This window comes from Apteryx rowi, unplaced genomic scaffold, assembly GCF_003343035.1.
Source record: "Apteryx rowi isolate R43461 unplaced genomic scaffold, aptRow1 scaffold_908, whole genome shotgun sequence".
NCBI lineage: Eukaryota > Metazoa > Chordata > Aves > Apterygiformes > Apterygidae > Apteryx > Apteryx rowi.
The window spans coordinates 41081-55368 of NW_020451214.1; the positions used below are offsets into that span (position 1 = coordinate 41081).

Sequence of the window (14288 nt, forward strand, 5' to 3'; positions counted from 1 at the left end):
GCCGCCCCTCACCTGGGCTCCCCTCACCCTGCTGCCCCCCAACCCGGCAGGCCACCCCCTGCCACCCCCCAACCCACCTGAAATGCCCCATGTGGTAGAACATGGGCTGCTTGTAGAAGACGTCTTTGCTGCTGTCCACGATGATGGGGCTGTCCACGTAGTTCTTGCTCCAGTTGGGGCCCCCCTCCAGGTCCAGTGCCAGGTTCCAGTCGGTCCAGCCCGTCACGTAGTTGTTGAGGTTCTGCAGGGCAGGTCACGGCGCTGAGCGGGGCTGGCCGGGCCCCACCGGGCCCCGCCGCCCCCCGAGCCCTACCGAGAGGATGCTGTGGCTGTACTTGCTGCCGCGGTCCCAGCCACCCAGCACCACCCTGGGCTCCCAGAAGTAGGAGCCGGTGGAGGCCTCCGTGGACAGGAGGAAGTAATCCGGGAAGAGGTGGTGGGTGATGGAGAGCGTGAGGTCGATGGGCGCCAGGAAGTCCAGGTACCAGTGGATGCCGATGCCGCTGATGTAGCTGGCGGCCACGGGGTCGCGGAGCACCTGGGGAGGAGAGGGGCGTCGCGGGCAGCCCCGGCRCCGGGCAGAGCCGCCGGGCTGGGGCGGCCACCGCGGGGACTCACCACCTGCGCCCAGTAGGGCAGCATCACCCGCTGGTCGTCCAGGATGATGAGCTGGACGTGGCGGTGGGAGCTGTTGGCCAGCGCGGGGCCCAGGTCCCGCGCGATGAAGTCCCGCTGGTGCTCGGGGGAGAAGCCCAGGCACTGGAAGGGGTAGAAGACGATCTCGCCGGCCGTGGGCTCGTTCCCCGCCGTCACGGCCCAGAAGGTCAGGTTGTGCCTGGCGTACTCGTCCAGGAAGCTGGGCGCGGGAGAGGGGTGAGCGGTGCCGAGCGCCGGGCATGGCCCCACAGCAGCGCGCCGCGCTCCCGGCCCCTCACCGGATGAAGTACTGCGCCCAGGTCCGGTGGTACTTGTCCCCGGGGCTGCCCTTGAGCGTGCCGCGGCCCGTCATGGCCCCGTTGGTCTTCATCCACACCGGCGAGGTCCAGGGGCTGGCGTAGAGCGACAGCGGCCGCTTGGCCACCACCTGGGCTGCCTGCAGGATGGGGATCTGCGGAGAAGCGGATGTCACCGGGCGCTCCGCGACCCGCAGCCCCTGCGCCCCCCCCCCCAATCCTGCGGGCTGCTCACCTTCATCCGCGTGTCCTCCTCCGTCAGATTGAAGTGCTTCAGCTCGAAGTCGCCCTCGGCATCGGCGTAGGTGTAGAGGCGCACGGAGAAGTCGGTGCTGGCCATGGGGACGCGCACCAGGTTGTACTCAATGCCTGGGAGGGGACGGGCGGTGACGGGGAGCCCCGGGCGCTGGGGCAGAGCCACGCTTCAGTGCTGCACTCACCTTCCTCGGAGAAGTAGGAGCGGAGCAGGCGCTCCTGGGCCTCCTTGGACAGCGACTGGATGTTTATAGCCGCCGAGTCAGTGACGGAGCCGCCGAAGCCCTTCACCTTCTGGTACCGCTGCGCCGTGTCCAGGGTGAGGTGGAAATCTGTGGGGGACAAGCAGCATCGCAGCTGGGGCTGCAGCAGCGCCGGGGCCCCGTGGGCACACGGCCCCATGTGCGGCGGTACCTGGTGCCCAGGAGTTGTGCTGGAAGCTGCCCTCGCTGCGCTCCAGCCGCTTGCCGGCCTTGCTGCTCTCGTACTTGACGTAGGTGCCAGGCGCCGGCAGCGCCACGGGGTCCAGCGTGTCGCAGTACGTGGCATTGCAGGCGCACACCGGCGAGCCGTGCCCAAAGTCCCGGGCGTCGCAGGGGTGGCCGCCTGCAGTGGGACAGACAGGGTGGGCGGCATTCCCGCGCCGGGCCGGGGCACCACTGGAGCCCATGGTGTGGATGGGATGGGACAGGATGGGATGGGATGGGACGCTTACCTGCCACCCGCAGCACTGTCTGCAGCAGCAGGAGCCATCCCAATACACTGGTGCACCCGGGCCACATGGCGCCGTGCCACAGCCACGCTCGGGGGGGACACTGGGAGAAGGGTCAGTGCAGGAACAGCAGGCAGCGACGGCACGGGTGCAGCCCTGGGGTCCTGCCCTGGTGGGACATYGGCATCAGGGAACCGCCGGCGTCTCCCTGCCACTGCCCAGCTCCCGGCACCTCCTTCCCACTCCTCCGCCCATGCTGCCCAAGGCGCCCCACGGGACGGGCTCCAGCAGCGTCCCGGGAGCCAGGGCAGAGCGTTTCCCACGACCATCCTGTCCCATCCCTCCCTCCTGCCACGCTGCTGCACCAGGGTGCGGGATGAGCCGCCTCCACCACTGGCGCGAGACGAAGCCGGGTGTGCGGCGCACCGGGGCAGGAGGGCTCTCGCGCACCCATCACCCTGCGACCCGGCCACCCCACGGCCACTGGCCGGCGAGGACACCCCGGACCCTGCTGCCTACCTGCTCCGGGCCGCGACCTGCTGGAAAGCCCTCGCCTGCGTCTCGGCACTGCGGCAGGACCTGCTCAGGGCCGCGTCTCCGTAGGAGGCGACGCGTCTCGCCRAGCAGGAAAGGCGAGTCCCGGCAAGAGGACAGCTCAGCAGCGCCGCATGTGTTTTAAGGGGTGCCCCGGGAGGGTTTTGCAACTGTGCTCCAATGGGAGCGCACAGTGCTCGCACTGCGCTCCCGAAACCTGCCCCAGCACCCCAGGGAGCAGGCCAGGGGGACGCGCGGCACCCCGGGCGCCAGCGCCCCACCGCAGCGTGTGGCTGCCAGAGACGCCAAACCGAGCTTGCGCCCCGAGCAGGGGGAGCCGGGGCGGCCCTGCGGCTGTTTGGGGGCGACTGCCCTGACACCCAAGCCCAGGCGGCTGCGCACGGGCGAGTGCCGAGGCCGAGACCCGCAGTCCCACGGCCGGCTGGCTTTCTTCCYGCGGGAAGAGGTGCAGCCAGGCAGCCCCGGGGTCCCCGCGCCACACACTCTCCCAGGGGCCGGGCTCTGCCCCACAGGGGTCCCCAGTGCCGCTGGCCCCCTGCGTGTGCCAGAGCCTGGGCTGGGTGGAGCCGGCTGCTGCCGTTTATCATCAGCATCGCGGGCTGCAAAACATGCCCAGGCACCGCACCATCTAATTTGGGATCCCTCCTAATTGGCTGCACTGGCTCAGCCAGAGAAACAGGACGAGGGCAGTGCTGGGGATGCTGCATCCCGTGGCTTTCCCATGCGCTTTTTGGCACATGTGGAGGAAAATAAAAGGCACTGGCCCCGCGGCAGATGCATTTCCAGACGGCGAGGGAGCAGCAAGGCCGTGCGGAGGGGCTGCGCGTAAGCGCTGGAGCACACGTGTAGGCTGCGCACGCACCACCTGCGCCTGCTCCCGCTGCAGCCACCCATGCCGCCCCTGGAATCGCAGCCGTGGTTTGGGCCAGGGCTGCACAGACACATCCATAAAAATGCAGGATGGGCAGAGTGCTCCATAAATACACCCAGGGCTGAGCCAGGTGCTGTCTTCATCTCATACTCCAACAAAACAGCTGTTAAAGTTAAACTGCTTTCCCCCCTTCCCCTCCCCCCCGAAATCCACAGCTCCATAGCTTGCACACATGTGGGATCTGCCAAGGAGCAATCTGGCTTTCTATTTCCAGGACTTCAGAGAGTCTGGGATGCTGGTAACATTCCCAAAGGCTGCAGCAAGCAAATACCGTAACCTGTATTTAAGAAGGGTAAACAGGCTGCCCAGGTAATTGGGGCCTGGCAGCGCGGTCGCAGCCACAGTGGGAAGAAAGGGAGGCCTGTCGCGAGCCCCGCGAGCAGAGCGCGGGACGTGGCAGCCGAGGCGGCTGCGGGGAAGAGCCGGTACTGCACCGATGGTCCGCAGCTGTGTTTGGTGCATAGGGACACGGCGGCAGCACGCTGCGGCTTTTGTGCAGCATCTGTCCTGCTGCAACGTGATATTTTGATTAAAAAAAAAAAAAAATCTAGGGCAGAGAATCACCACAGAACATACGAAATGAATTAAAACCTGGCTAACTGGTAAGTCTCCAGCTGCAGCTCCAAGCATGGAGGCCGCGTGCGGCAGCTGGGCCCCGGCGCCCTCGCTCCGCGGCGCCCCTCGCGACTTCACGTCACACCCGCATCCCGGGGGGGGGAGGGGGGCAGCGGTTTCCGAGCCGCCGGTGGGCAGTGGCGCATGCCGGAGGGAGTGCGTCACGGCTCGGCTCGGCACGGCATGCCGGCGCGAGGGGCCCGGGCGACACCGCCGCGCAGGACATGGCGCTGGAGCTGGGCTCGCGAAGCAGGGCGCTGCCGGGGGCTCGGCCGCAGGAGCCGGGATGGGGGAACGCGGGGGCTCCCCACTGCTGCCACCGTGGAGCCAACAGCCCCGGCCTCACTGCCGTTGCCACAGGTAGGTCTGGATGGAGTTGGCCGGAGCCACGGCCTCGATGAAGCCAACGGCGGGGTCCGAGATCCCAAACGGCACGTCCCAGGGAAACCTGGGGGTGAGAGGGGGCTGGCGAGGCTGGGCTGGCCGAGGATGCCCCACGCATCCCCCAGCCACGTCCATCCCCTGGACCCATCCACCCCGCGCATCCCCCAGCCACGTCCATCCCACGCATCCCCTGGACCCGTCCATCCCCCAGCCACGTCCATCCCGTGCTCACCTGTTGAGGACCACAAGGACGGCGGCGCCGTCGGGGCGCAGGAGGGCCACGTGCTCCAGGTCGCAGAGCGGGCACTTGCGGCTGCTGGCCAGCCCCATGCGCCGGGAGCCCTCGGGGATGAACTTGCTGCGAGGAGAGGAGCGGGCGCTGCAGCAGCCGGCGGCAGCCCCGGCCCCCCCGCCCCGCGGAAGCATCTTGCTCCGCGGCTGGCTCCCCCGCATGGGGCACGTGGCCGGTGGCGGCGTTTTGGGGCCACCCGGCTGCCCCACGCAAGCCCACCACTGACCCCAGCCCACCTGAAGTGCCCCAGGTGGTAGAACATGGGCTGCTTGTAGAAGACATCCTTGCTGCGGTCCACAATGATGGGGCTGTCCACGTAGTTCCTGACCCAGTTGGGGCCCCCCTGCAGGTCCAGCGCCAGGTTCCAGTCGGTCCAGCCCGCCACGAAGTGGTTCAGGACCTGGCGGCAGAGGAGGGGCTGAGCGGGGCCGCGGCTGGCGGCCGGCCCCGCGCAGCGGCACTGGGGATGCCGCACCGTGAGGATGCTGTGGCTGTAGCGGTCGCCGCGCTCCCAGCAGCCCAGGGCCACGGTGAAGCGCAGCGTGAGGAACCCGCTGCAGGCCTCGGTGTAGAGCAGCAGGTGCCGGGGGAAGAGCCGGTGGGTGGCCTCCAGGCTGCTGCGGGCCGGGACCAGGGCATCCAGGTACCAGTGAACCCCGACGCCGGCAACGTAGCGGGCGGCGCTGGCATTGCCCAGGACCTGGCGGGAGCAGAGGAGGCACCTGGCACCGGGGCCACCGCTGCCCCTGCAGCGGGCAGGAGCTGCCGGCAGAGCCACGGACCCCCGGCACAGGGAGCACCATGGGCAGGCAGCGGCCRCTGGCTTCATTTGCACTCGAAATGCAGCGCAGGGGTGCAAAACGGAGCCAGAAAGAGGCACGCGGGGAGCAGGGGGCCTCGGCACGCCGGGCTGCCTCAGCAATTCACCACTTGGGCCCAGGCAGGCAGGTGGATGCGCTGGTCGTCCAGGATGATGATCCGGGTGCGGTGGGCGCTCTGGGCCAGTGCCGGGCCCAGGTTGCGGAGGATGAAGTCCCGCTGCTGCGCGGCGGTGAAGATGACGGTGGGGAGCTTGGCGGGGGCCAGCAGGGTCGCCAGCGGCTCGTTCTGCGCTGTCACGGCCCAGAAGGTCACATTGCGCTTGGCATACTCGTCCAGGAACCTGCGTGCCGCGGCGGGACGGAGGCGTCAGCGGCGCCTGGACCCCGCGCGCCCCCGAGCCCGCTGGCCCCAGGAGTGCCCCTACTTGACGAAGTAGCTGGCCCAGGCCCGGTGGTACTTGTCCCCCGCCTGCCCCTTGAGGCTGCCCTTCCCACGGATGTCCCCGTTGCTCTTCATCCAGGCTGGCGCGGTCCAGGGGCTGGCGTAGAGCGACAGTGGCCGCTTGCTCATGGCCAAGGCCCGGTGCAGGATGGGGATCTGGGGACGGAGCCGAGGGACCAGCTCACCATCGGCACCGCGGGAACCGGGGCCACCACGGGAACTGGGGGCTCCGCCGGCGCCTTTGGCCACACTTGCCTTCATCCTCGTGTCCTCCTCTGCCAGCTTGAAGTGCCGCAGCTCGTAGTCGTGGGGAATGTCGGCATAGCTGTAGGGGCGCTCGGAAAAGTCGCTGCAACCCATGGGCAGCCGGACCAGGTTGTACTCGATCCCTGTGGTGCAGGAACGCGTGGAGCGGTGCATTTCCCCGCAGCAGGCAGAGCCGCAGGGGCACCCCGCGGCCGACACCACCGCCCCCCGGCACTGACCTGCCTCCGAGAAGTAGGACCGGAGCAGCCTGTCCTGCGCCGGCCGTGACAGCCCCAGGATGTTCAGGGCGGCCGCGTCCGAGAGCGACCCGCCGAAGCCCTTCACGTGCTGGTAGAGCTCGGAGGCGTTGAGCGTCAGCAGCAGCCCTGCGAGGCGACCGGCCGCGGCTCAGCCCCTGGTGCAGCCCCGGGGCGCCCGGCACGGCGCCGGTGCGGCGGTACCTGGTGCGTGGAGGCCGCGGCGGAAGCTGCCCTCGCTGCGCTCCAGCCGCTTGCCGGCCTTGCTGCTCTCGTACTTGACGTAGGCGCCGGGTGCCGGCAGCACCACGGGGTCCAGCGTGTCGCAGTACGTGGCGTTGCACACACACACCATGGAGTCGCGCCCGAAGTACTTGGGGCTGCAGGGCCGGGCGCCTGGGGGGGCACAGGGGGGCGCGGGCAGCCGCCAGCCGGGGACGCCCCCGCGGTGTGCTGCCCCCCCGCAGCCCCAGCCCCGGCCCCGTGCTCACCTGCAGCCCCGGGCGCCGCCGGCACCAGCAGCAGCCAGCCCAGGACGCCGGCACACGTGGCCCACATGGCGCCTCCGCAATGGCACGGGGCTGCGGGCAGGGCTCGCCGTCAGCGCGGCACTGCCGGGGCGGGTGGCGCTCCGCCAGGGAGCGAGGCCAGGCCACCTGCCCCGTCCCTGCCCGTCCCGCCGCCAGCGCCTCCGTCCTGCCCCGGCGCCCACCTGCCTCCTCCAGCCGTCGAGTCCCCGGAGCCGCCGCCTGCTGCTCCCAGCAGCCCCGACCTCCCGCCTGCCTTTAAGGGGAGCCGAGCCGAGACCTTCCCCCCACGCGCCCGCCCCACGGCTCCTCCTCGCCCTCCTCCTGCCCCGCGCCTACCTCTGCTCTGGGACCTGGAGCAGCAGGAGCGTCTCCTCCCCCGGAGCCGCACCAGGGATGCCAGGTCCTCGCTGCCGTGCGAGGGCTTCGCCCCCCAGAGAAGGGGCCCGGACACCGTGCCAGCCGATCTGGCCATGCACAAGGTCCTGCGAGCGGGGCGACCCTGCACAGTGCAGCTCCGAGGCGCCCTCGCCAAAGGAAGTTCGGCTTTTTTCTGCTGTCAGAGTTGGGTGAAGCCCTGCAAACACAGCTGAGCACGCGTGGGCTAAGGGGCACTTTGTGCTCCCCTGCCAAGGATTTCCAGCAGTGCCTTAGGTGCTTTACCCCAGCCCATTCCCCGCCGCAAGCTGCCACGGCCGCGCACGTGGGGCGACAAGGGTGCTGGGGGCAACGGGACCACCCGGTGCAGCTGCTGCTGCTGTGCCCAAGGCTTTTTGCCGTGCTCACTCCCACCTCAGCATCGATTGCTGCTAGCGCTGCCTTTCCCAAACTGGCACGGGCCCCAGTCGCCCCATCTCCTGCAAAAAGGGGGCACGAGCAGAGGCCCCTGGCAGTGCCAGCTGGGGCAGCGCCGCCGAGCCAGCGCTGCGGCGGGGAAACCTGCCGCGCCGCGCGGTGCCAGGCAGCGTCTCCACCCGGCACCGCCACACCAGCCCGGCGGAGCTCCACTCTTCCGCATCTGCGGGGAAAACACTCCAGGAATGCTCCCGGCTGTGGGGAGCAGCCACCAGAGCCCGGAGCACCAGGACGGCAGAGACGCCCTCAAAGCCCCCTGCCACCCCTCCGTCAGCCCTTCACAAGGGTTAAGCCACTCCGCCACCGCTGCGCCGTTAGCTCTCACCTCCCCTGGGCGGGGCAGCAGTTTATGACTAATTTTCTCCATTTCTGGCATATCAGACACAGCTGTGGGGCAACTCAAGCAATCAAGGTTCCTCCTACCCCACAGCACCCGCACTCCCACTTCCAGCTGGGACTAACTTCTCCGCCAAGTGCTACACCCAGGCCAACCAGCCCCAACGTTGGGGAGGGCTTAGTAGATCCAGCTGTTTGGGCCCGAGGTGACGAGTTGCATCCAGATGCAGCTGGCCTGGTGCCAGCACCCTGGGGCACCCCGGGCACCGCACACCCCTTCCCTCCCCATTTCAGGGTCCGGGGCCGCCACTGCCACTGCGGCCCCAGCGGAGCCTGGCAGCCCCGCGCTCCTGGGAGCGAAAACACTGCGGAGGCTGCTGGGACAGCTGCAGCGCTAGGCCCTGTCAATGCGGGGTGATAAGAGCTTCTCGTCTGGCAGGAAAAGTGAGACCCAGGGGACGGGCAACGCCTCGGCGCTGAACCGGCGTCTCAGGGAACACCACCAAACTCCCTCCAAAGCTGCCTTTTCCGGGATGCCCTGCGCGCGGGGGTCTCGTGGGGTTCACACGGGTGCAGGTGGCCAGGGCGCGAGGGCGGGGGGAGGCYGCGCTCCCCGGGGCGGGTTTCGGCCCTCGGCCAGGCTGGTGCTGCTCCCGGGGACAGGGATCCGCGCAAGCCTGCGTCCGGGGCTGAGCACTGGGGTGGCAGGAGCTCTGCGGTGTTGCCACTCGGAGCCCTTCGCCCCTCGGGGCTTCGCCCGGGCTCCCGCAGAGCCGAAGGGAGCGCAGGCACGAGGGGCCATGGACCAGCTGTGGCTGGATGTCCCCATTGCCTCGGCTTCGCTACTGGTGCCGATAAAACTTTAAAGGAAGCCAGCAAGCAGGAACCTGTGAAGGGAAAAGCAGGAGGGGGAGAGGGGCAGGGGAGCGAGGAGCCGCAGCGGCAGCAGGGAGCCCGGCGACTCCGGCGGCGCTTGGCCGGGCCGGGGCGAGCTCCRAGCTGCACCGAGCCCCGCGACTGCAGCGCAGCTCCTGCCGCAGCTGCTATCCTGGAGAAATATTTCCCTCTTGTGGACAAACGCGAGCAGCCTCGGGACGGCGGGGGGGGCCGGGAGCCTCCTCCGTCACGGGGYTCCCCAAGCGGCGGCCGCAGGCCTGGCCCTGTCCCAGGACGGCAGCGGGTGCAGCACCTCGCATGTCCGGTCGTGGCCTAGCGCCGGGGGCTGCCACGCAGGGCCTGGGATGGGCAGCATTCCCCGCACTCGGATGCCCCGGGACAGGCCCTGGTGCTGCTCTGCACCGGAGGCTCCTGTCAGGCTGTGGCGGTCCCTGGATCCTGCTCGCACCGGCACCCCGATGGCATCGCGGTGCAGGACGTGCCGCAGCGCCCTTCCGGCTGCCCGGAACGGCCATCCCTGCCCCGCGCTTCCCGCTGCTCCAGACCCTGCCGCAGGCAGCAGCAGCCCGTCCCGGGCTGTGCCCGTCCCCCGCAGCAGCTCTGTGCCGGCCTCGGCACTGCCRCCTGCCTCCACCCGACCGGCTCCGTCGCCGCCGGCCTGCCCCCGCTTAACCCGGCTTTGAAGGAGAGCCCCGACTGCAATCGTGACCTCCCTGTCCTAATCCTCTCTGCAGCACGCCCTCACGGCTCCCGCCCTCCTTCCTGGGCGCGCCCGCGCCCTGCGCCCACTCCTGGCCCCGTGACCTCTTGCTCAACCTGGCCCGGCTCCAGGGCATCGGCTGATCCAGACCCCGCTGCCCTCGTGGCTCCGGGCCGGAGCTCCCCGCTGCAGCGGGACGTTCCTGCCCCGGCCACCCCCTCCCGCAGGGACCGTGCGATGCCCCCCACGGCCGCGGCGCCTGGAGGGACGCGACGGCACATGCTTCGCGGCCGTTCCTGCATCCCGGCTCCCTCCATGCCAGCAGTGGCCCGGCAGCGCTCCAGCAGCGCTCCCCGAGCTCGGAGCTCGCGGGCCRGTCCTCCCGCACAGTGCGAGGCTGCAGCAGCCAGAGCCGCCACTTGCCCCAAGCGCGCAAAACCTCCAGCGGTCAGGTGGGGACAGAAAGTCATTCGTGCTCCAGGAACACCAGGGCACCCAGCTCCCTGAGAAGCCCCAGTGCAAAGCTTGTAGATGCCCTGTTCCCATCCRGAGCCAGCTCATATCCTGGACCCACCCTGCCACAACGCTCCTAAAGCCGGTTCTGCCTCCAGCCCCAAGCAGGGGAACCTCCCGCACCCTTGGCCGGGCCGGGCCAGGCCGTGACCCCGCACCCCTGCCAGCCTGCCACGAGCTGCAARCGAGGCTGCAGTAGCCCCAGCTGGGCCTTGCAGCAGCCAGGAACACGCTCCAGCCTGGATGTATTTATTCTAGCGCGGAGTGGGGACAACACAGAGCAAACCCCAGCTCCCGGCAGCCCGGTGCTGCTCTCCCCACGTTGCACCCCTGCACCCCTTCCTCCAGGAACCCCGGTCTCGGGCACACAGTGAGGCCCCAGGGCCGGTCTGGATGCTGCTCCGGCCTGGCAGAGGGACAGAGAGCAGAGACAGCTGCCCCGAGGGCTTGGCACGGCCCCTGCCCGGGGCTTCCACCGAGGGAGGTGCCCAGGCGTTTTGCTCCCACTCCTTATTCAGGAAAGGCAGCATCCGTGGGAGCTGCCAGCGAACACCCAGTGCAAGGTAAATCCTGACTGACAGACRATGCTCAGGGCAGAGCTGCCCTGCCACTTTCCAAACCTGTCCCCACGCGACCTGCTCCGCAGAGGYGGCCAAAGAGCATCCAGGCTCAGCTCGCCCCCCTGCCAGGCAGCAYGCACTTGAATGCGGGGCTGGGAGCAAAGCGGAGCCCGGACTGCTTCCCTGGCAAACCCCGCTGTGACTTACGTGGGCAGGAAGAAGAGCCATCGCAGAGCGGAGCCCCCGGCACACAGCTGGGTTGCAGGGTGCTCAGGACCTGGGACAAGCTGAGCCTGCCCTCAGGACTGCCCCGGCTCCGTGATCGAGCAGCGGATGGGCWGGGGGGTTTCTTTTCCAGCCGCAGACAGAGACAGAACCAGCGTTTAATATCAGAGCAGCAGAAATGGYGTTCACAGCGTGCGGGCCCTCCGCCCTGCAGGGCACCAGTGCCCCAGCCCTCCCGTACGCGCACGGGGCGCTGCAGCCCAGCTCGCTCCTCCACTGCCCCTCTCGCCCATGCTGTCGCACACGACACCTGCCTGGTCCCGGCGCTTGGCAGAATCCAGCCGGCTCAGGCCCAGCCCCAGCGCTTGGCTTCACTGCGGCACAAGCACCGGCGAACCACCTCCTCCGCATYGTCCACGGGCAGTGAGGGGCTACTGTCCCGCAGTGCCTCATTCTTGGTCCAGCCCGTGGCCAGCCGGGGGTTCCCAGCCCCGTCACTGCCGTCGCCACAGGTAGGTCTGAATGGAGTTGGCTGGAGCCATGGCTTCAATGAGACCAACCGTGTCGGCCAGCCCGAAGGTCACGTTCTGCGGGGACCTGGAGAGCAAGGAACAGCCGGGTCAGATGGACCTGCAGCAGCTTCTGAGCACCAGCGATGCACAAGGACCAGCACACAGGTGGGGTGAACCATCTTCTAGGCCTGGGTTTGCCCCAGCAGCCTTCACCCCCATGTGGAGGTCTGTGCAATGTCCATTCTCACTAATGCCTCCCCTACCGCAGCCTGGGGACACCTGACGCCTCAAGAGCTCACTGCATCCCCCCTGCGAAGGGACCAGCCCCATGCCTTCCTGAGAGCCAGCATGGCCCAGGCAGGACAGGCTCCTGCACTCGTGGGCCAGACTGCATCCCTCACCTGTTAAGGACCACAATYGCCACTGCACCGTCGGGGCGAAGGAAAGCCGAGTACTCCAGGTCGGTCTTCTTGGACTCTTTGGAGGCGACAAGCCCCACACGCTGGGAGCCCTCCGGGATGAACTTACTGCAAGGACAAGAGCAGGAAACAAGCCCAGGGAAGGGAGTCAGACCCCAGCTGAGCTGTCTTAATTACAGACCTGCCTTGCTCCACTCCTGACAAGCCACCGCTGCAACCAGGGAGCTGGAGCCCCGGCAGCCAGGAGCATTCAGGGGTCCCAACCCACCTGAAGTGCCCCATGTGGTAGAACATGGGCTGCTTGTAGAAGATGCCTTCACTGCTGTCCACAATGATGGGGCTGTCCACGTAGTTCTCGACCCAGTTGGGGCCCCCCTCCAGGTCCAGGGCCAGGTTCCAGTCGGTCCAGCCGGCCACAAAGTGGTTCAGGTTCTGCAACGGGACAGCCAAAACGTCTACCCAAATACCAGGGTGACAGAGGGAGAGGGGGAGAGCTAGCAACCCTCTATGGGGCCCGCTGTGTGGGACAGCAGAGGGGCCTCACCATCAGGATGCTGTGGCTGTACTGATTCCCCCGTTCCCAGCAGCCCAGGATGACGTCCCTCTCCCAGAAGTGGGCCCCGATGCACGCCTCTGTGGCCAAGATGAAGTAGTCGGGGAAGAGCTCATGAGTGGGCACCACGGTGTCTTTTATGGGACCGATGAAGTCGAGGTACCAGTGGATGCCGATGCCGTGGACATAGCGAGCTGCCTTTTCATCCTCCAGGACCTGGGCAGCAGAGGAGTCGGCACCTGCCAGAGCCCCCGGGTTGCCCCGCACCGTGGGCACACGGGGCAGAGCGCCTTCACCACAGCCCTCCGGCACCGCGGGACRGAGCTGTCGAGTCCTCGCCAGAGACACCCACCCCACACGGCAGGCTGTGCTCCCAGGGACTCGGGGCTCTGCCGCCGCTCCTCACGCTGGCAGACCCCTGCTCCTCACTGTGCACTCACCACTTTGGCCCAGTGCGGGAGATGCAGCCGGTTGTCATCCAGGATGATGAGCCGGATGCCACGGTGGGAGCTGTTGGCCAGCGCGGGGCCCAGGTCCTGTGCAATGAAGTCCCGCTGCTGCTCAGCCGTGAAGCCCAGGCACTGGAAGGGGTAGTTGTTGATCAGCCCAGCTGAGGGCTCGTTCTCTGCTGTCACAGCCCAGAAGGTCAGGTTGTGCTTGGCGTATTCATCCAGGAACCTGAGTGCAGGGGGAGAGGCGTGAGCAGCCCCAGACCCACCTTTGCACACCATGGGGTGCGTCATGATCACTCACCACCACTGCAGACCCCTGGACTCACCCCGACGACCTCTTGGCACGTCCCCCATCTACACCCATGGGGCCCCATTCCCTCAGACACCCCGTCTGCCAGCTGCTCCTCACCGTACAAAGTAGTTGGCCCAGGTTTTGTGGTACTTGTCCCCTGCCTGCCCCTTCAGTGTGCCCTTGCCAGTGAAAGACTCGCTGGTCTTCATCCAGGTTGGAGAGGTCCAGGGGCTGGCGTAGAGCGACAGCGGCCTCTTGGTCATGGCCAAGGCTCGGTGCAGAACGGGGATCTGCGCAACAGAGCAGAGGGACCAGCTCAGCTCCAGCCACAGGGCTGAGCCCCTGCGCCCCCCCCTTGCTCTCCCGTACCCAGCTCCTGCCCTGGTGCCTCCCCTGCTCACCTTCAGCTTTGTGTCCTCATCTCTCAGGCTGAAGTGGGCAAGCTCGTAGTCAAAGGCAACGTCGTCGTAGGTGTAGGCATGAAGGGAGAAGTCGCAGCTGGCCATGGGGATACGGATGAGGTTGTACTCAAGCCCTGCCAGGCAGAAAGGGGTTAGACTGGGCAGGTGCTGAGAGAGGGACCAGAGGTCTCCAAACCCCACCAGTCTCCAGCCAGGGGGGGCATGCTGTGACCCCAGCACAGCCTTGCCTGCTTCCCCCATGGCACCTGGCTCCCACCTTCCTCAGAGAAGTAGGACCGCAGCAGGTGCTCCTGGGCTTGCTCCGGCAGGGAGAGGATGTTTATAGCCGCTGAGTCGGTGACGGAGCCGCCGAAGCCCTTCACCTTCTGGTACCGCTGCGCCGTGTCCAGGATCAGGACGAGATCTGGCAGGGAGAGACCAGGTGTGAGGGAAGGGTGCGGGCAGGGCTGGACCGGTGCTCGGCGGCACGGCGGTACCTGGTGCGTGGAGGCCGCGGCGGAAGCTGCCCTCGCTGCGCTCCAGCCGCTTGCCGGCCTTGCTGCTCTCGTACTTGACGTAGGCG

At 68.0% G+C, this 14288-nt stretch overlaps 3 protein-coding genes across 6 annotated transcripts; all 3 read right to left on the minus strand.

Moving 5' to 3' along the window:
• Positions 1–148: 148 nt before the first annotated feature.
• Positions 149–3549, minus strand: LOC112978243 (glucosylceramidase-like). Its single transcript, XM_026091535.1, has 7 exons — positions 1924–3549; positions 1623–1814; positions 1394–1540; positions 1189–1322; positions 936–1108; positions 619–856; positions 149–538 (listed from the first exon to the last, which is right to left on the minus strand). The coding sequence occupies exons 1-7, from the start codon at positions 1988–1990 to the stop codon at positions 254–256; spliced, it is 1236 nt and encodes a 411-aa protein (XP_025947320.1). The 5' UTR covers positions 1991–3549; the 3' UTR covers positions 149–253.
• A 724-nt stretch (positions 3550–4273) lies between these two features.
• On the minus strand, positions 4274–11121 carry LOC112978242 (glucosylceramidase-like). 4 transcript variants are annotated; one of them, XM_026091532.1, is made up of 11 exons: positions 11059–11121; positions 7330–9068; positions 6668–6859; positions 6446–6592; positions 6216–6349; positions 5944–6116; positions 5625–5859; positions 5173–5397; positions 4934–5097; positions 4638–4763; positions 4274–4469 (listed from the first exon to the last, which is right to left on the minus strand). In XM_026091532.1, exons 2-11 carry the CDS (start codon positions 7463–7465, stop codon positions 4364–4366), a joined length of 1638 nt encoding a protein of 545 aa, XP_025947317.1. In that variant the 5' UTR covers positions 7466–9068; positions 11059–11121; the 3' UTR covers positions 4274–4363. The 4 variants fall into 4 exon arrangements, with proteins under 4 accessions (XP_025947317.1, XP_025947316.1, XP_025947318.1 ...); XM_026091531.1 differs by lacking the exon at positions 11059–11121 and having other exon boundaries at positions 7330–9277; XM_026091533.1 differs by lacking the exons at positions 7330–9068; positions 11059–11121 and adding an exon at positions 6955–7021.
• A 204-nt stretch (positions 11122–11325) lies between these two features.
• LOC112978244 (glucosylceramidase-like) lies at positions 11326–14282 on the minus strand. Its single transcript, XM_026091537.1, has 9 exons — positions 14203–14282; positions 13983–14129; positions 13706–13839; positions 13422–13594; positions 13001–13238; positions 12552–12776; positions 12276–12439; positions 11990–12115; positions 11326–11673 (listed from the first exon to the last, which is right to left on the minus strand). The coding sequence occupies exons 3-9, from the start codon at positions 13808–13810 to the stop codon at positions 11571–11573; spliced, it is 1134 nt and encodes a 377-aa protein (XP_025947322.1). The 5' UTR covers positions 13811–13839; positions 13983–14129; positions 14203–14282; the 3' UTR covers positions 11326–11570.
• Between the last annotated feature and the right edge of the window lie 6 nt (positions 14283–14288).